At 47.4% G+C, this 21,028-nt stretch overlaps 1 protein-coding gene across 1 annotated transcript; it reads right to left on the bottom strand.

Moving 5' to 3' along the window:
• Positions 1 to 500: 500 nt before the first annotated feature.
• On the bottom strand, positions 501 to 2,531 carry LOC120685066. Its single transcript, XM_039966908.1, has 4 exons — positions 2,477 to 2,531; positions 1,413 to 2,266; positions 1,216 to 1,296; positions 501 to 788 (listed from the first exon to the last, which is right to left on the bottom strand). Exons 1-4 carry the CDS (start codon positions 2,529 to 2,531, stop codon positions 501 to 503), a joined length of 1,278 nt encoding a protein of 425 aa, XP_039822842.1.
• Positions 2,532 to 21,028: the final 18,497 nt, after the last annotated feature.

Raw genomic sequence — 21,028 nt, 5'->3', positions numbered from 1 at the left:
GGAAGGGTACAGACGCTTGCCCCGGGAATTGGGAATCCTTGGTTAATTTGGAGTACCTTTCACTTCATGACGGCAGCTGGACATCTTTACCTGAGAAAATGGAGATGCTAACATCGCTCGATATATTGTCTATCACGAACTGCAAAAATATTATGTCATTACCAAGATTACCTCTGTCCATCAGGGGTCTTTATTGCATTAAAACCCCTGGGGTTGGCGAACCTCTGCGTAACATTCCAATCTGGCCTGAGAACATGGAGCATCTAACTTTGCTTGAGACATTGATGATTAGTGGCTACAAAAATATCCACCCACTACCAAATTTGCCTAGGTCCCTCGAGACATTTTCCGTTGACAACAAAAATCTCATGAAGGATAGTGAAGCCCTACTCCAGATGGCCGCGTCTACAAGCTCAGGATCCAACAGCACATGACTGCGCTCGTGTGGCCAGCAGTCAGCAGATAGGGCCGCATCGGCGGGACTAGGCGGACGCACGCGGCTAGGCCGCCGCGCCGCGGCCTCCGATCTGCCTTCTCCTGCCGCGGTGTCGACGTCCAGGCGTACTGGACGAGGTCGAGTCTGTTACTAGCTTCTTGTTTTTCTCATTCAGTTGAGTCTGCACATGGCTAGAGTCTGTTTTACTCGGTCCTGTGCTGTTGTTGCTCGACGCGCGCATTGTTCGCGCGGGAGCAGAGTCTGTCTTGCGCGGCGTGATCCGGACTTGTGGGATGGCACAAGGTGCAGAACGATCACGGCGCACCGCAGAGTCCGGCCTCGAGGCCACGTTCTGTAACGCACTGTTATATTCAGAATACAGAGTGAGAAAACGCAGCACTCGCTGCACCAAAATCCGTGTTCTCGTGTTGTGTTTAGCCTTCCGTTCGCCTGACTTTAATTTGAAACCTGTAGATATTCTGCCTGGCGTCGAGTTTCATCAGCTATCTAGTAGGTTTTGGTCCAAATGAACATTATTGTATATACCTATCAGAATCACTTCCATGCATGAACATATATATGGAACAACACGCAGCATGCTATTGAGTTACATAGAGAAACAAGCATGAAATTGATTACAGAGGAAAACGCTAGTGTGTCTAACTGTGTGTTGCAAAACTTTTTCGAGGATTTGGAATCAACCACACAGGGGTTGGCCAGTTGGACCAAAGCTGAGGGGTTGTGATTTCCTCGCTGCTGTTATTTTCCAAGTCAAATACACCAATGTCTCGGCGGTTATTCTTGAAACCTTTAGTGTAGATATAGTCATCATCAGTGAAGTAGACATGATTTGCCTTCAGCTGTGGATATTTTTCAGCATGGAGGCAAAGTGATTGATTATGCCCAAGAAACAGCACGTTCTGACCCAAGCTACTTATTTTCTCAATCTTTTTTGTGCAGGCTCCAATTCATAAACTGTGATCGCGGAGGTATTGGACACATATTTGTCACGGTCTAATTCCAGTTCTAAATCTGAATCAGTTTCATCTTCATCTTCTCCACGTGGTACTGCATCAGACCTCCATATTTGCAGCATCTCACCACTTGAACCGTGAACAATGTAAATCCTCTCGCAATAAATGTCTTTCATCTTGTCCAAAAATACCATCTGTGTGACTGCAGGAGCACCAAGATTGAATGTATGAATTTCTGCAAATGTAGTGGATGCATACAACAACCCCTCCTTGAATAAGCAGTCTTCATAGTAACAATGTGGTGGCAACCAGGTCCACTTATCGTCCCCTGCCCTTGCAAATGAGAGCTGTGAAACTGGGTTGTGGATGAGCACCACAAAGTAGCCTCCAGTAGATGGATCCGGAGACAGAAAGGCCTTGTAGAACAGGTAATCCCTCAGCTTGCTGAGAGGAAATACTGAAGGCGTGTCTGAAATGACATCTTCTCCAGTGTAACACCAATTCTCATAGCTGCACACAGCGCCTTCGTCATCGAAGACCGGCTTCACTTGCTCGATAGTCGTGACTGATGGTAAGGAAATCTGCTCGCTGGTTATGGGATTTACAAGGTGAAGCTCGGACCTCTCACCAGCCGTGATGATCCATCCATATGAGGAGCCAATGATATACCTACTACGGATAGGTGGGTCTGGGAGAGTCAATGTGTAGGCCTTCTTCTCCGCGATGCTGTAGAGACCCGCTTCCCTCGCATCGGTGGATTCAGAGGTGTACAGAAGGCACGGTGTCTGCCGCAACCTGCAACTTCCAGCGCTGCACAGACTGGTGTAGGCGGCACGCCATGACGAGCAGACTGATCCTGCACGCACAAGGTCAGGGATCTCCAAGATAGCAAATATACGCCGCAGGATGTCCCTGTTTTCGCCAGTTCACCACCGATCTCGATGTCGGCGTCGCCACGCGTCGGCCGGCGTCGATCCTCGCTCTCCGCGCAGACATGCAGACGCGTCCTTATCCCTTTCCCCGGAGCCGTGTCCGTTTTTCCTCCCCTTTCCTTCCACGCGCTCACGCCGAGCCGAGCTCGAGCTCAATGTCGTCGCCGGCGTCCGCCGGCCGTCGTTCATCGCCCTGCCGCCGTTCCTCGCGTCCCGACCCTCCCGAACCCCAATCCACCTTGCCCTCCACCTCCACCACCCCTCCCCGAGCCCGATTTCGCCGCTCCCCCGCCGAATCGGCCTTCCCGACCGCCGGCCGCCATTAGAGCTTCGTCGGAGCTCCGCCCTCACACGCCGAGCTCCCTCTCCGGTCCACCTCCTCACAAATCGAGAGCATGGTGAGCTTCCTCGCGCTCTCCTCCTCCTCCCAGACCGCTTTCCCCCTTGAATCCCCCACCACCGGCGTCGGGGTGCCGCCGCGCCGCCGTGGTCGCTCGGCATCCGTCGCCTGCGCGTCGCGGAGTGCCCCTGCGCGGGGCCTTGCAGCGCTGCTGTGCGCCCCGCCGCCGCCCGGCCACCCTAGTCGCGGTCGCGCCCTGCTCCTCCACCGCCCTGCGCCGTGCCGGCTGGAACGCCAAGCGCCGCCGCCTGCTCTTGCGCGCCGCCGCCTGTGGTGCCGCGGGCCGCCCTGGCGCGGGCTCGCGCAGCGCCGCGCGCACTCCCCTGCCAATGCGCCGCCTCCATGCGTGCGCCCTGCTCCCCGGCCGCCCCTGCCGCGCTCTAGCCAGGCCGTGCCGCCGCGAGCCTGCCTGGCCGTGCGCCGGCCACGGCCACAGCGGACCGAGCAGGCAAAAACAGGGGAGGTGGGGTGGAACTGGGAGCTGGGCTCCCACTTACATGTGGGACCTGGCTGTCAGGCCCCCCCCTTAATATTTTCTTTTTTGTTTATTTGGCTGAAATCTTCCAATATTCATAGAAATTCCTAGAAAAATCCTAAAAAGGCAAAACTAGTTGCATTAGATTCGTAATTTCATGCTCTATCTGATAGAACCATGAAATGGAGAGTTTTGTTAATTTTGTTAGGTGGTTCTGCTTAGGTTTGTTTAATCACCGCTGAGGTTTAGAACATTTATTTATCTACCTCAGAGTTGAGCTTGATTTGAGCAAGGGCAACTCCAGTCTTCTTTGAGGGAGACACTTCAGGCTAAAAGAAATTAACAACTGAAACCCCATCTCAGCACTACACCATGCTTTTGGATCGTAGTTTTGAGAGTGCTGTTTATCGGTCATGCCTATGCTTCCAGTTGCGGGTGTTGCATTTCATTGCATCATTTCATGAGTCTCATGCATGGCATATTCTTATTCGTATAGACGCTGGAACCGAAGTCGCCTGCGAGCTGAGTGCCGAGCCGGTCCAGGAGCCTTCTGCAGGAGAACCGCAGCCAGGAGAAGTTGTTGATCAAGCTCCCGAAGAAGTCACTAACCCCGCTGACCTTCAAGGCAAGCCCCGGTACATAACCCTTAATTTCAGTATTCAATATTTGTTATATATTTATTGTGCATTTAAGTTTCTAGGAGTTGATTGGAACCTTAGATGCATGATCCCTTGGTTTCCTCAGTCACTCTACTAGTATACAGGTCGTTAGTACTGCAATGCTTAATTAGGATTCGGTAGAAGACGAGTGATTCCTGTCACTCGCGAGATATAGGTCTTGTTACTTATGAAAAAGTTTCTGGAGAATGAATCCTTGAGAAGAATAAAGGAAAAATGGAGATCGGGCGGATATGGAATGGTTATGGATGTGGAATGGATGGAAAGTAAGCCTCCGCCTGTGTCGATTAAGGACCGTACCGTTGTTGGCCGTGCTGACCGAGTTTGAACAGTACTAACCGCATGCCGGGAGTAGGAGGTAGTCGAAACCGGTAAGCTCAGTACCATATGTGCACCGGTAGGCGGACTTGATACTGTCTTCACCAGTGGAGCTAGTATACAAACTCATGACTGACCCTTCGTTGGTATCGGTGGGGCTAGCAGTCCCGGGTCGCAGGGCAGTTCGCCTATTCGGTGTGCATATGTGAAGGGTTGCCACGTAGGGTCCGACGGGGCCCATATGTGACATGTGTGTTAGGTCCACCTTGCAAGGTTAAATCGGATCGATTCGCCGTGACTTGCGGTTATGAGAACCTTGGTCACTTCATCACATCGTAGTAAAGAAGTGGAATGAGACTGGAATGGAAAAATGGAGTTGTATGTTTCTAAAGATTAATATGATCAACCATGTATGCTCTAGAGTACTAGGCAAACCTAAGTTATAGCGGTCAACTCAATTGGCGCTAAAATATTGAAAGTAAGGATTCAATATTAGCTGCTTTTCAGCAAAATAACTCCAGAGCCAAAAAGCCTTTCATGTCTAGTTAATGGGCTAAGTATACCCATGGACGGGTAAGTCTTGCTGAGTATTAGAATACTCAGGCTTGTTGTTGCTATACTAGGATGCGTTCCGGAGGACTCCGAGGAGATCTGCGCCTCGTGGATCGGTCAACCACTTCCTCCGGGATGGTCGGTCGAGTGGGTCCCGTCTTCTCCGTGAAGTTCGGGTAGGTGAGCCTCACATCAGTGGGCAAGGTGTGAAGCTCGTCTTTGTCTGCGACGTTGGTTATCGTACGGTATTTTGAAGCTTGTTTTAAACTCTAAATTACTTGCCGCTGTGTTTGAACTCTGAGGTTTGAATTGTAAAACTGGCTTGTAAACGCTTGTTGTAGTCTAAGTTGGTGTTTCTGTTTAACTCGGGTTGTAAATGGCTTTGAACGCTTTTGTTGCCGGTAATCATCTGTGCTCGTCTTTTGGCGAGAGTTCCTATGTAATCGATCCTGGTTACAGCAGGCGGTCTGAGTGTACTGGTTGAGTGCAGTAATTCTGGTTTAAGAGTTAATTATTGCACTTGATTGGTATTATTTGGACTGTTCTATGATAGCTGGCATCAGAGCTAATTGCACTGGGGGTGATTACTGGCGTACTTAATTACGTTAAGTAAACCTTGTTTCGCAAAAAAAAATCGAGTTTTCGAAAAGCTGACACTTGATGCGCTAAGGAATAGAGTAGATAGTTCGTATGCCCTAATTATGTTCTATAAGTTAGGTGGCATCTAAGTATCTATTTTATTCCAGCACTTCCAGCATTTACTTCTCGTTAAACCTTACTTTTATGCACAACTACTATTCTGTAACGACGCACCTACGCTGAGGTAAGCAAGGTGAGTATCCTGATAGTCCTTAGAATAGCCCACGTGTTTCATACGTGCGCGGGTCCCGTATGTTGAGCATACGAGGAGGTGATAAGGCTCAATTCAAACGAGCCTGTCGCTATCTGCCGCCTGATATGGAGTGCAGATTTCTTATCGTGTGATTGTGATCACGGCCATCTCGTAAGTCAATGTTACGAGGTGAAGACTCGTTATGCAGTTGGTCATAACCGTGTACCTTGGGACACGTTTACCCTTGGGTGTCCCGTAAGGCGATTTGTACGGGAAGTGAATACGTTGCTTCGGTAATGTATGCAGCGCTACCCATTCAGCGTCGAACGTTTGGGTGCCATCTCTATAGTGGATGGTAATGTATGTGTGAATATGTGGGAAACTGCATATGCGTTACCCGTGTGGCGTAGGACACATGGGGGCCGTTCGTGTGTGCTGGCACGAAGGGTCCAGAAATGGAAATTTATATCTCTCTCTTGTTGTCTTGGTTTGTCTGCAGGAACACTAACTACGTAAGCACGTTATGAATCCTTGATCGTAGGAACGATTAGTATATATAGGGAGAGTGCGTAATTGTGCTACTGATCGTCTTTGTATACCATATCTGGTAATTGTTTGGATGAGAACGATAGACCGTGCATGCATCTTGCATATTCGAGTTGGTTGGTCGCTTCGTAGTAAATAGTTGTGCAACCTTAAGACTGCAACGTTATAGCTAGCCGAGTTACCAACCTGCTGTTCTATCCGATTAGATGCGGTTTCAACTGAAGCAAACCATTTTGTTCTCTTGCTGAACCATATCGCGATGGGAACGATTCATGCTGTGTGTTCATATTAATTATGCACATTCTTTACTTGCATGGATTAGTCCCGATAGCGGAATGGCTAACCAAGGGATGGTGCTTTTGCAGATGGGCAATAACAACACTGCTAACCGTGGAAATGAGGGTCAAGGAGCACAGCCACCACTGTCTCCCTCCTTGACTCAGGCTATTGCGGCTCTTATCGCCGACCGCAATGAGCAGACTGAATTGTTGAGGCAACTGGTGCAAAGCAATGCTGGCAGAGGTCGACAAGCACCACCAGCAGAAACTGACTACGTCGGTTTTCTTGCCACCCAACCACCTCTGTTCCACAAGGCCGATGATGCCCTTGAGCCAGATGCTTGGATTCGCACCATGGAGGACAAGTTTGGCATTCTGAATTGCACAGAAGTGGACAAGGCTGCCTTTGCCGCGCAATAGCTGAGAGGCCCGGCAAAGATATGGTGGGCCAATCATTTAGCTATGCAACCAACAGAGAGATAGATTCTCTGGTCAGAATTTAGAGAGATTTTTAGGGCACATTATATTCCAGAAGGTTTCATAAAAGTGAAAGTGGAGGAGTTTCTAAATCTGAAACAAGAGAACAAATCAGTGATGGAATATGCCAACATTTTTAATCATCTTGCACAATATGCTGCACATCACGTAGATACCGATGAAAAGAAGCAAGATTGTTTCCAGAAAGGGTTAAATACTGAGTTACTCATGCGTTTAGCAGCGAGAACATTTACTAGCTATAGTGACTTGGTCAGTAAAGCTATCCTCCAAGAAGATGCGATGTTGAAGCATGAGAAGGCAAAAAAGAGGAAGAAATCACCTATTGGGTCTTCTGGGAATGCTGTGCAACGCCTACACCTGGTGTCCACTAGCTTTTCCCAAACTCAATATCAACTACAACAGGGGATGCCTGAACTTGTGGCTCCTCAACAGTTGGAGCAGAAGAAACCCGTATTGCAGCATGTTTTTCGCTCCCACCCTGACCCGTGCAAGCATCACCTAGCCGAGGGTTGCCATCACTCGGAGAATATATGTTACACTCCACCCAAGCCGAGAAAAGGCTCTAGCAAAACAAATAAGAAAAAGAAGGCGCCGTATATTAAGGATGGTTGTGTGAGTTACACCACTTGTGAGGACGTGCCAGAAGGGGAGAACGTGATGGCGGATATATTTTCCCTCAATGATCATCCAATTAGGGTTCTATTCGACTCTGGTGCTTCGCATACATTTCTTAGTAAGGCTTGTGCAGATAGGCACGGATTGAAAATTGAGTGCATGAACACTTCATATAAAATTCAATCCCCAAGTGGTCAAATAATCACAAACCAAATGGCAAGAAAGGTACCAATCAACTTGGCTGGGAGAATCTTTCCGACCAATTTTATCATTCTCCCACATCAAGGGATTGATATCATATTGGGTATGAATTGGATGAAGGCGCATGGAGTGGTGTTGGATACTCAGGCGCATGCTGTTCATATCAATTCACGTGCACATGGTTCTACGGTGTTACTTTTGACCAAGTACAAGGCACACAATACAACCATAAATAAATTGGAGGGTAAAAGCTTAGAGGAGATACCTGTAGTGTGTGATTATTTAGATGTCTTTCCAGAGGATTTACCTGGACTGCCACCTGATCGGGACGTTGAGTTTGTTATTGAACTCCAACCGGGTACCGCACCTATCTCTAGAAGGCCATATCGGATGCCACCGAATGAATTGGCAGAATTGAAGGTACAATTGCAGGACTTACTGAATAAGGGTTTCATTCATCCAAGTTCATCACCGTGGGGATGCCCAGCTTTATTTGTGAAAAAGAAAGACCAAAATTTGAGGTTATGTGTTGATTACCGACCTCTAAATGTGATTACCATCAAGAATAAATACCCATTACCTCGCATTGACCTTCTCTTTGATCAGTTAGCCGGAGCTAAGGTATTTTCTAAGATAGATCTTCGATCCGGTTATCATCAAATAAAGATTAGACCTCAGGACATTCCAAAGACTGCTTTCTCCACTCGCTATGCTTTATTTGAGTACCTAGTCATGTCTTTTGGATTGACTAATGCTCCAGCTTATTTCATGTACCTTATGAATTCGGTCTTCATGCCTGAGTTGGACAAGTTTATTGTGGTATTCATTGATGACATCCTGATATACTCCAAGAATGAAGAAGAGCACGCCAAGCACCTTCATATTGTTCTTCAACGTCTACGAGAGCACCAGCTGTATGCAAAATTCAGCAAATGTGAATTTTGGCTTAAAGAAGTTCCTTTCTTTGGCTATGTCAGTTGATCCAGGAAAAGTTCAAGATGTGTTGGATTGGGAGGCTCTGATATTAGTTAAGGAAATCCGCAGCTTTCTAGGACTAGCTGGGTATTATCGTCGATTCATACTAGAGTTTTCAAAAATTGCTAAACCTATGACCGAGCTACTCAAGAAAGGTGTCAAGTTTCATTGGAATGACAAATGTGAAGAGGCTTTCCATACTCTGAAAAAGCTTTTAACTTCTGCACCTATCCTGGCTCAACCCGATACATCAAAACCATTTGACATATACTGTGATGCATCTGGTACTGGTATTGGTTGTGTCTTGATGCAGGAGAACCGAGTGATTGCATATGCGTCTAGGTCACTCAAATGCCACGAGGAAAACTACCCAACTCATGATTTGGAATTAGCTGCTGTAGTTCATGCTCTGAAGATATGGCGGCATTATCTCTTGGGTAGTCCTTGTCGCATCTACACTGACCACAAGAGTCTTAAGTATCTTTTTACTCAACCTGATTTGAACATGCGCCAAAGGCGATGGTTGGAACTGATCAAGGATTATGAACTTGAAGTGCATTATCATCTTGGTAAAGCGAATGTAGTTGTAGATGCACTAAGTCGCAAAGCTCACTGTCATTGCTTCTCAGCTATACCATTAAGCGAGTCTCTTTGCTTTGAAATGGAAAAGTTGAACTTGAGCATTGTACCACATGGCACGCTGGCCCATCTAGAACTCACTCCTACTCTTCGTGATCTAATCATCACAGCACAAAAGAAAGATAAAGGAATAAAAGAAATTCAGAGGAGATTATCAGAAGGAGATTCGAAAGTAAGTTGTTTCCACCAAGATAGTGAGAATGTGTTATGGTTTAAGAACCGATTAGTGGTGCCTAAGGATTTTGCGCTCAGAAAGCAAATTCTTGATGAAGCTCATACCTCTCGACTATCAATTCATCCTGGTAGCAACAAAATGTATCAAGACTTGAAACAACAGTTTTGGTGGACTCGGATGAAAAGAGAGATTGCCAAGTATGTTTCAGAATGTGACATCTGTCGTAGGGTCAAAGCTAGTCATCTCAAGCCAGCTAGAATGTTGCAACCTTTGAGTATTCCTGAATGGAAATGGGAGGACATCAGCATAGATTTTATTGTCGGTTTACCCAGAACTCAAAAGGGTTATGATTCGATCTGGGTCATTGTAGACCGCCTTACCAAATCAGCACATTTTCTCCTAGTTAAGACAAAATACTTGACCAAACAATATGCCGAGTTGTATATGGATCGCATCCTATGTTTACATGGTGTGCCAAAGACTATCATATCAGATCAAGGGACCCAGTTTTTTGCTCGCTTTTGGGAACAATTGCATACTTGTTTGGGAACTCGATTGATCCACAGCTCAGCCTATCACCCTGAAACAGATGGCCAAACAGAGAGAATCAATTAGATTTTAGAAGATATGCTCCGCGCATGTGTCCTAGCCTATCCTCAGAAATGGGATCAATGTTTACCATTGGCGGAATTTTCTTATAACAATAGCTATCAAGAAAGCATAAAAATGGCACCATTCGAAGCTTTATACGGTCGTCGATGCCGTACTCCTCTGAATTGGTCTGAAGCAGGGGAAAGAACTATCTTTGGACCTGATATGGTTCAAGAAGCTAAAGAACAAGTCCGTCTTATTCAAGAAAATTTGAAAATTACGCAGTCTCGGCAGAAGAGTTACGCTGACAGAAGGAGAGATCCACTCGTCTTTGAAGTCGGTGACCATGTATACTTAAAAGTATCACCTTGGAAAGGCCTACAAAGATTTGGAGTAAAAGGGAAGTTAGCTCCCCGCTACATTGGCCCATACCCAATTGTAGAAAGATGTGGTCCAGTAGCTTACCGGTTGAACCTTCCTGCCAAATTTTCGGCAATTCACAACATCTTCCATGTGTCCCAATTAAAGAAATGTCTGAGAATTCCAAATGAAGTTATTGACAGTGACACCATTCAATTAGAGTCTGATCTCACTTATCCTGAGCATCCTATCAAGATTATTGATCGCAAGGATCGGATTACTCGTCGCACAACTAATCGATTCTACAAAGTTCAATGGTGTAATCACTCCGAAGAAGAAGCTACTTGGGAGAAAGAAGAATTTCTGAGATCCAAATATCCGGACTTTTTAAGCGCTCATCCAGGTACTACATCTTCGAACCTCCTCGCCTTTTACGTTCTCTCATGCGTGAATCTCGGGACGAGATTCCTTTAAGGGGGGGAAGGCTGTAACACCCCGGTGTTAGTTTTGACGTTAATACCGCTCTTAATCGCTGTTTAAGGTTAATCACAATCGTTAGCGTTAATCGTGTTCGCGCGGTAAACGTCAGTTTAGCCGAGTTCGAGCGCGTTTTTCTCCATGATCCGAGCTTCGCATCAACTTGTGCCCAAAAACAAAGTTGTAGATCATCTTGTCCTCTACAACTTCTATTTTGGTCGAATTTCAAGTGCCTATATGAAATTTCAAGTTTTGGATGGTCAAACGCGAGTCATTTTTAGTCAAACGAGATCACTGTGGCTTCCCTGTTTTTGCCAGTTCACCGCCGATCTCGACGTCGGCGTCGCCACGCGTCGGCCGGCGTCGATCCTCTCTCTCCACGCAGACGTGCAGACGCGTCCTTATCCCTTTCCCCAGAGCCATGTCCGTTTTTCCTCCCCTTTCCTTCCACGCGCTCACGCCGAGCCGAGCTCGAGCTCAGAGTCGTTGCCGGCGTCTGCCGGCCGTCGTTCATCGCCCTGCCGCCGTTCCTCGCGTCCCGACCCTCCCGAACCCCAATCCACTTGCCCTCCACCTCCACCACCCCTCCCCGAGCCCGATTTCGCCGCTCCCCTGCCGAATCGGCCTTCCCGACCGCTGGCCGCCATTAGAGCTTCGTCGGAGCTCCGCCCTCACACACCGAGCTCCCTCTCCGGTCCACCTCCTCACGAATCGAGAGCATGGTGAGCTTCCTCGCGCTCTCCTCCTCCTCCCAAACCGCTTTCCCCCTTGAATCCCCCACCGCAGGCGTCGGGGTGCCGCCGCGCCGCCGTGGTCGCTCGGCCTTCGTCGCTTGCGCGTCGCGGAGTGCCCCTGCGCGGGGCCTTGCAGCGCTGATGTGCGCCCCACCGCCGCCCGGCCACCCTAGTCGCGGTCGTGCCCTGCTCCTCCACCGCCCTGTGCCGTGCCGGCTGGAACGCCAAGCGCCGCCGCCTGCTCTTGCGCGCCGCCGCCTGTGGTGCCGCGGGACGCCCTGGCGCGGGCTCGCGCAGTGCCGCGCGCATGCCCCTGCCTCTGCGCCGCCTCCATGCGCGCGCCCTGCTCCCCGGCCGCCCCTGCCGTGCTCCAGCCGGGCCGTGCCGCCGCGAGCCTGCCTGGCCGCGCGCCGGCCACGGCCACGGCGGACCGAGCAGGCAAAAACAGGGGAGGCGGGGGTGGAACTGGGAGCTGGGCTCCCACTTACATGTGGGACCCGACTGTCAGCCCCCCCTTAATATTTTCTTTTTTTGTTTATTTGGCTGAAATCTTCCAATATTCATTGAAATTCCTAGAAAAATCCTAAAAAGGCAAAACTAGTTGCATTAGCTTCGTAATTTCATGCTCTATCTGATAGAACCATGAAATGGAGAGTTTTGTTACTTTTGTTAGGTGGTTCTGCTTAGGTTTGTTTTATCGCCGCTGAGGTTTAGAACATTTATTTATCTACCTCAGAGTTGAGCTTGATTTGAGCAAGGGCAACTCCAGTCTTCTTTGAGGGAGACACTTCAGGCTAAAAGAAATTTACAACTAAAACCCCATCTCAGCACTACACCATGCATTTGGATCGTAGTTTTGAGAGTGCTGTTTATCGGTCATGCCTATGCTTCCAGTTGCGGGTGTTGCATTTCATTGCATCATTTCATGAGTCTCATGCATGGCATATTCTTGTTCGTATAGATGCTGGAACTGAAGTCACCTGCGAGCTGATTGCCGAGCCGGTCCAGGGGCCTTCCGCAGGAGAACCGCAGCCAGGAGAAGTTGTTGATCAAGCTCCCGAAGAAGTCACTAACCCCGCTGACCTTCAAGGCAAGCCCCGGTGCATAACCCTTAATTTCAGTATTCAATATTTGTTATATATTTATTGTGCATTTAAGTTTCTAGGAGTTGATTGGAACCTTAGATGCATGATCCCTAGGTTACCTCAGTCACTCTACTAGTATACAGGTCGTTAGTATAGCAATGCTTAATTAGGATTCAGTAGAAGACGAGTGATTCCGGTCACTCGCGAGATATGGGTCTTGTTACTTATGAAAAAGTTTCTGGAGAATGAATCCTTGAGAAGAATAAAGGAAAAAAGGAGATCGGGCGGAGATGGATTGGTTATGGATGTGGAATGAATGGAAAGTAAGCCTCCGCCTGTGTCGATTAAAGACTGTACTGTTGTTGGCCGTGCTGACCGAGTTTGAACAGTACTAACCGCATGCCGGGAGTAGGAGGTAGTCGAAACCGGTAAGCTCAGTACCATATGTGCACCGGTAGGCAGACTTGATACTGTCTTCACCAGTGGAGCTAGTATACAAACTCATGACTGACCCTTCGTTGGTATCGGTGGGGCTAGCAGTCCCGGGTCGCAGGGCAGTTCGCCTATTCGGTGTGCATATGTGAAGGGTTGCCACGTAGGGTCCGACGGGGCCCATATGTGACGTGTGTGTTAGGTCCACCTTGCAAGGTTAAATCGGATCGATTCGCCGTGACTTGCGGTTATGAGAACCTTGGTCACTTCATCACATCGTAGTAAAGAAGTGGAATGAGACTGGAATGGAAAAATGGAGTTGTATGTTTCTAAAGATTAATATGATCAACCATGTATGCTCTAGAGTACTAGGCAAACCTAAGTTATAGCGGTCAACTCAATTGGCGCTAAAATATTGAAAGTAAGGATTCAATATTAGCTGCTTTTCAGCAAAATAACTCCAGAGCCAAAAAGCCTTTCATGTCTAGTTAATGGGCTAAGTATACCCATGGACGGGTAAGTCTTGCTGAGTATTAGAATACTCAGGCTTGTTGTTGCTATATATTTTAGCAGGATGCGTTCCGGAGGACTCCGAGGAGATCTGCGCCTCATGGATCGGTCAACCACTTCCTCCGGGATGGTCGGTCGAGTGGGTCCCGTCTTCTCTGTGAAGTTCGGGCAGGTGAGCCTCACATCAGTGGGCAAGGTGTGAAGCTCGTCTTTGTCTGCGACGTTGGTTATCGTACGGTATTTTGAAGCTTGTTTTAAACTCTAAATTACTTTCCGCTGCGTTTGAACTCTGAGGTTTGAATTGTAAAGCTGGCTTGTAAACGCTTGTTGTAGTCTAAGTTGGTGTTTCTGTTTAACTCGGGTTGTAAATGGCTTTGAACGCTTTTGTTGCCGGTAATCATCTGTGCTCGTCTTTTGGCGAGAGTTCCTGTGTAATCGATCCTGGTTACAGCAGGCGGACTGAGTGTACTTGTTGAGTGCAGTAATTCTGGTTTGAGTTTAAGTGTTAATTATTGCACTTGATTGGTATTATTTGGACTGTTCTGTGACAACGGTGGGACCCATAACCCACTTGTGGATCCCGTGAGTCTACAGTGGGGCCCACTTGTGGGTCACGTGGGTCCACAGTGGGGCCCACTTGTGGGACCCACATTGTTGGGTCCTACGGGGCCCACGGTGGGGCCCTTAACCCACTTGTGGGTCCCATGAGTCCATAGTGGGGCCCACTTGTGGGTCACGTGGGTCCACAGTGGGGCCCACGGTGGGGCCCATATGTGGGACCCATATGTTGGAGCCATTCACGCGCGATCCGACGGCCGAGATATTTCAGCCTACGTGGCGCAATGTGGGGGCAGAAACCCCCCCTAGGTCTTTTAAAGATACGATGTAAAAGCCTCTCAATTGTTGATTTGAATTCATCTTGTGTAGTTGCATGGCTGTTATTCACATTTTAGAGAACACGCCTGGACGCGTGTTTTATCAAGAGGAGAAGCAGCAAAGAAGTTCAGATTACAGACATGCCCAGGGTATCAAGAGGCAGATACCCAACGAAACAAAAAAAAAAGGAAAAGGTTATATTATAAAAGATATGGCGTGACCAGGCCGGCGACCTACAGCAACTGCAAAGGTTGTTATTCACATGGCTCAACTTTTTTAGAAGACGTTCATCCAAGTTTTTCTTGGTGACTAACCAATCATTAGATATTGCTGGCTCAACATTTATTTTGAAAATGATGACTTGTATTCCAGCTTATTCTCTCTCACATAACACTATTAAAATAGTCGAAATCAGTCGGCTTTTTACCAGCTAAAACTAGATTGTTGTCTCGCTAACCTTTTTAATGACTCTAGTTAATCTATACTTATTATCGACGCAATGTTTTTCTCAAGCTGGCCCAAAAAAAAATTCATGAAGCTAGTTGGCCCAACCCTCACCTTTTTATATGTCTAGCTAATCTATGTATATGTATATCACTAGTGGAGATTCACGTACCACAGGCAAGGGTTTTAAAAAATTAAATCCTAACAAGAATTTTATATTTATAAAGACTCAAATCGAGCGATGGATCAAATGGAGAAAAGATTAGGAGCCGACAAACCTGGACCGAAATCGAGCGCCGCCGCTAGCCACGTTCACTGTCCTCGATGGATTATGCAATTGGATAAACCCTGGCGAGTTACCAAAACAAACTACGGACAACAAAAGAAAGAACAAGAGATCAAATCAGAACAATAATCAAAACAAATAAGTAAAAGAAGAAGAAATTCAATGAAAAAACCTTGGATTCGTGGGCCAGCGTGCTGGTCCCGCTGCTCTCGCCGTTGCCGAGTTTGGACTCCAAGTCGTGGTCTTGATGCAGCTTCTACGGTGGAGACGGCATCGCCGCCACAGCCCAGTAGCCGGTCTAGAGCGGCTACCCTTGCCACCTCCACGACGGCCACGACTCCGGCGATAGGCCCTGGAATAGCTGCGGCGCCTTCACCGGCACCACGTCTCCACGCCATGCACGCCTCCCACGGCCGCGAGGAGGGAGGCCGCGGCGCTCTTTTCCGGAGCGGGGACCCTCCGCGTGTTTGAGGACGCAGAGCATGAGGCGTTGCGCGGCGGGCGTCTACTTTGACGACGGCGAGGAGGACCCCGAGGACGGCTCCGTCGCCTTCCCCCGTGCACCGACGAGATGCGGAAAGAATGGGAAGGAATGGGTAAGGGAGTGGCCGGGGATGGGGATTGGGATAGGAGCAGGAGTGGGAGGCGCGAGCCGCGCAGTGGCGGGCGAGCGGGTGGGGTGGAGGAGGCGGCGGTGGATGGTGCGGAGGCTGATTGATTGATTGATTGAGGTATGGTTCGCGCATGCGAGGGCACTCGCCTTCGGTCGAGGCTGCGTCAGGGCCTTGGCGCGCTCGCCGTGCTCGGCGAACAGAACTGCAACGGCTCCTGGCTGTGATAGGGCTAGGGGAGATGTAGGTTACGGCGGAGCATCGGCGTTACGCCCTTGCAAACGAGATGGGCTATGATGAGAATCTTTCTTTCAGAAAGCATGTGCAAAAAATTATGTGTAAAAATTATGTTTGCAAGTTATGACTTTCCAAAGAAAAAATTTGGGAAGAAAATACTTTTCGAAAAAAGAATGAGATCTGCTGTTGGAGACCGCACACTAGTTGGGCTTCTGGCGCGCGCGCGGAATAGCAGCCATTTTATTATTTTTCACAAGAATTAGTTACTTGACATTTCTTTGAAAATATTCATCCAACTTTTCTTGTTGACTCGCCATAACTATTGGGCCGGCGCGTGAGGGCTGGCGTCTTTTTTATTTTTATATTTTTCAAAAAAAAATTTACAGAAATATATTTTGGTTTTTAAAATTTACAGTTCTATACCCCTACCGCCCGGTAGAGGGGCGGCAGGCCCCCTGCCGCCCCCCCGGCCGGGCGGTAGGGACCTGTTTGTAAACAAAAATAAAATTTATTTGCGAATCAAGTCTTGGTAGGGGCCTGCCGCCCCTTTGTCGGGCGGCAGCCCCCTCCAAGTATATAAAAGGTCCACCCCTTCTCTGGCGCCGTCATTTCCTGCCCACGAGATCCAGAGAGGGCAGAGGAAGAGAGGAGGGGTCCGAGAGGTATTTCCACCGGCGAAGCCCTGCCTGATTTTGGATCCGAACCGCAGGTAAGTAATCTTTTTGACCTATTATAGACTTGTTTCTAAAATAATTATGAATTAGAATAGATTTAGTTTTTGGATAGTGAAATATAGAATAGTAAACTTAGAATGACAGAACCTTATTATTATTGCAGCATAAGACAATGGCTGCCTCCAATTCTATTGGATTTTCATGGACCGAAGAAAAATCTAGTATATTTCTTGACATCATGACACATCTTGTAATCAGTAAGAAGTTGGATCCATTAGCGGATGGTACGATAGAGATGGTGTTGTCCAAATTAGTTGAGTTTAAAGATTTAACATTGTTTCGAGGTATTACAATGCAAGATTTAAAGGAACACCTGCTAGAACGTCGGAAGATATACATGAGGTTATGTGAACTAGCGAATCATCCTTATGTTATTGGATTCTTACAAACTAATTGTAAGATATGGATGCGGCCAGAAGTGTATGAGATGCACATTAAGATAACTCTTATTTAGTTCTAATCACGTCCGTTATTTGTAATCCATATTTACAAAATAGTAAAAGTATTGTGTAATTATATGCTAGGATTACCCCGAGGACACGGAGTTGATTTACAAATCGATACCAAATTTCCGTAAATTGGTATGTATCTTTGGTGGACTTATGCCGCAAACTAGACGAAGGAGGTGGATAAGATCTTCGGGTGATAGTACATGGCCTGCGCAAGAACAGATGCCCGGAGGTTCGTCGAGTCATGATGCAGCACCTCAACCACCAACTTGTGTTAACTGGAATGACGACATGGATGACTTCATGCCCCCGAAACCATGGCCTCCAACACATGATGTTCCTCCCCCTTTACATGAACCTAGAATCAGAAAAGAGACAAAGGGAAAGACAAGAGGTTCATCAAGTCATGTTGCAGCACCTGCAGCACAAATTTGTGTTAACTGGGATGACGACATGGATGACTTCATGCCCCCCAAACCATGGCCTTCAACACATGATGTTCCTCCCCCATTACATGAACGTAAATCCAGAAAAGAGAGAAAGGGAAAGGCAAGAGGTTCGTCGAGCCATACTACACCACCTGCAGCACCACCTTCTGTCAACTGGGATGACGACCTAGATGATTTCATGTCATGATCCATAACATATGATGTTCATCGGTTTAAGATGTATTCGCATTTAATATTGTTAATGTTGTATTATGCTTGTATGTATGTCTCGTACCTAACTTTGCATTCACTGGACATGTACATAATGTCGAGTTTGAATCGTACTTAGTCGTAATGGAGCATCGAAGTATAAACATACCATCTATTGTATGTAATGGAAAATACGAGAGTGATAAAAGGCGAACGTTGAAGTGTATAAATAAGCGGTCCACAGCTATCTCATTACAAATAAACATCAGAGATACAAACATCATAATACAACGATAATGAAACACACATCACACATGCAGTGGCATGGCAGAACCCGTTGCAAACTACGGTAAACAGATTCCGGACTAACCTAACATGCCTTAGGTAATTTAAAAAAAACAGAACAAACACAACGATGCAGTATGTCACTAGCACTAGGGTAGTCCTAGTAGCCGTACCCCCATGTAGCAAACTGCGTTGAGGCTTCTCCGCAGTATCCACCCATTGCAGGTGGTGCAGGCGATGGTGCCGGAGGCGCAGGGCCCTTCTTCTTGTGACAAGGGCAGTTGCAGTAAGGAATAGTGCATGGTTCCTCCTGTGAGCCGGCAGCATTGCTGGTATCATCAACTTCACCGTCTTTGTTACCCTCGCTCACTTCCTCATAATGGTTCACCTTGCATTCCAAATCAAAGATCTTTATCTGGAGGTACTCGATGAACTCCTGAACAGAATCAATTGGTGCCGGATCGACCCACCTAGTAAAACCACAGTTTTCTGGAGCATCGGAAGACTGCAAAACAAATTTCATGTAAGGTGTCTCATTGAAGAAAAAGAAATAAAACAACCCAGTATTACCCATGCATGTGGACATTTAAAGAAACGCCGACCGCCATCCATCCCGTCGGTGCACATCTGCACTAAGCAGTCCTCACCATGTCTGCATTTTGGCCACGGTTCTCTACGGTTATCGTATTGTCGAAGAGGAGTTTCATTGGTAAATTCACTCTTTTGCTGTGGCGGAAACTCAAACACTGGTTCCGGAAAGGAACCAGGTCCAAGAGGCCCCTCCCATATTATGGGGTCTCCCTTTCTTCCCCCTTTTCCTTTCCCAAAACCGTAGTAATTCTTACCACTAGACCCACCTCCAGACATTGGGTATAAAATGAGCTTTGGTGTTAGAGTGCTGCTGGGAGTTCACAAACTTCGGAGTATTTATAGGCGCACAATGGTCTGATACCCGGAGTGTGGAGTGTAAATGCACCTAAAAAGCCTACATGATAACATAGTGAATAGGCTAGATGACCTAACACTGAAAAGGCTAGATTCGATTCTCGAAATGACTACTCGATGCATCTCTGTGCATGCTGACTCACAGCACTGCATTGCTGCCGCTCGGTCGATCGTGCCTAGATTTCGCCTTCCCCACTACACGCCACAGACCTTCACTGTAGAATGACAGGTCCGTCGTCCTCACCAGAGAGACTGCTTTAAAGGTGAGCTGGTGTGGTAGCTGTGTTGTCACATCTTTTTGATATGGTGGAAGGGCACTGCTATTGGGTTGTCGTCTTTTGTCACGTATGTTTGGGCAAAGAATGCGACATTTGGGAAACCCGTGATCGCCATGCTGAGCAGTAGCAACCTGTGATCTCCTACTCGCACCTAACTTGTCCTTCATTAAACCACATAACATATTACATTGAAGGTTTCATTCGTTACAACCAAATTCGAGACAAATACATAATATACTTACTTTCATACACACAAATACATTGCAAGCTGTTACGTGCACAACTAGATGCGGCGAATTCTTGTAGGTGGAGCCGATCCATCCATGGGATTCCCGGAAGGTCCAGCCTCGGCAGCAGCAGTGGGTACTGAAAGTTGTGGGCACTTCTTGTAAGTGTGACCATCCGCTCCACACAAGTTGCAACGTTTTTTCCTCTTTCCAGCCTCCGACTCGTCCATTCCGTTCCGGATCCGACGTGTTTGCCGTCGGCCTATGCCCCGCTTCGTAGCTGCATCAGGGATGAGCATTGGATTGGGATTTTTTTGAGTGAATGGGCCTAGAATACCGATGCCGTATATCTCATGGCACCAAGTCTGTGCTGCGGCTTCTTTTGTGAAATATTGAGAAACATAGGACGCAGCATCTAACCCAGATACAGAACAAGCCGCGATGACATGGGAGCATGGTAAGTGATGCACCTTTGGCTTCTGACATCGGCAGAACACCCTCCCGTCAATGGTTATCAAAACTTCTTGAATTACCCTTTGTCTGCGGACACCCTGTCCGGTCCTGTCCCTGCATAATACCTCAAATCTTTGCTCCTTTGTGCCCATCGATATGACTGAGTGAAATCGAGACTTTTCAATTTTTTTCTCCATGTACTCATTGACCTTTCTGCAAAAATGCACTCCTGGATCATTAAGTAAGGGAGCGGTTGATGCGTATCGCTCCCGAAAATACCTTATACATCCATACATGATGAACTCAACAATGCCAACAAGAGGAAATCCACGAACACGACGCATTACCATATTGTAACATTCAGCATGGTTGGTCGTCTCGATCCCATAACGTCTCCCATCTGTGTCATACAGAAGTGACCACTTCTCTTTAGGAGCACCATCAATCCACTGTGAAAATGGCTTAGCATGTCCAACTAATGAATCTGTAGAACGTCACCTGCTGGATGATGAGGCCTGGCTCTTAAGCAATTCAGCGCTCATGTCATCAATTATACCCCACAAAGCATCAAACTTCCTCTGCTGATTCTGAGTGCACAATCGCTTGAACAAATTCATCAGATCTTTATTCTTGAACCGCTCATAAAAGTTAGCAGCCATATGCCTCACACACCACCTATTGACAACATCTGGCCATATAGGACGTGAAGATTGAGTACCTTCTTGGAGCTGCCTTATAGCTGCAAGTAGACCTGCATGTCTATCACTGATAAGGCAAACATTAGGCCTTCCAGCAACAACGTGAATCTTCAGACGTTGAAGAAACCAGTACCAGCTTTCTGTGTTCTCATTCT

Source organism: Panicum virgatum, chromosome 8N (assembly GCF_016808335.1).
Source record: "Panicum virgatum strain AP13 chromosome 8N, P.virgatum_v5, whole genome shotgun sequence".
Taxonomy (NCBI): domain Eukaryota; kingdom Viridiplantae; phylum Streptophyta; class Magnoliopsida; order Poales; family Poaceae; genus Panicum; species Panicum virgatum.
The sequence above is the reverse complement of the archived record's forward strand: the minus strand, read 5'-3'. Positions and strand labels throughout refer to the sequence as shown.

Excerpts from the sequence above, each read along its gene's own strand:
- LOC120685066 (XM_039966908.1), bottom strand. The coding sequence starts at position 2,531 with ATGAACGACGGCCGGCGGACGCCGGCGACGACATTGAGCTCGAGCTCG. Across the intron at positions 2,267-2,476 it reads GAGCTCGAGCTCGGCTCGGC|GATCAGTCTGCTCGTCATGG; the intron begins GTGAGCGCGTGG and ends TTGTGCGTGCAG. Across the intron at positions 789-1,215 it reads ATAACCGCCGAGACATTGGT|AACGTGGCCTCGAGGCCGGA; the intron begins GTATTTGACTTG and ends AGTGCGTTACAG.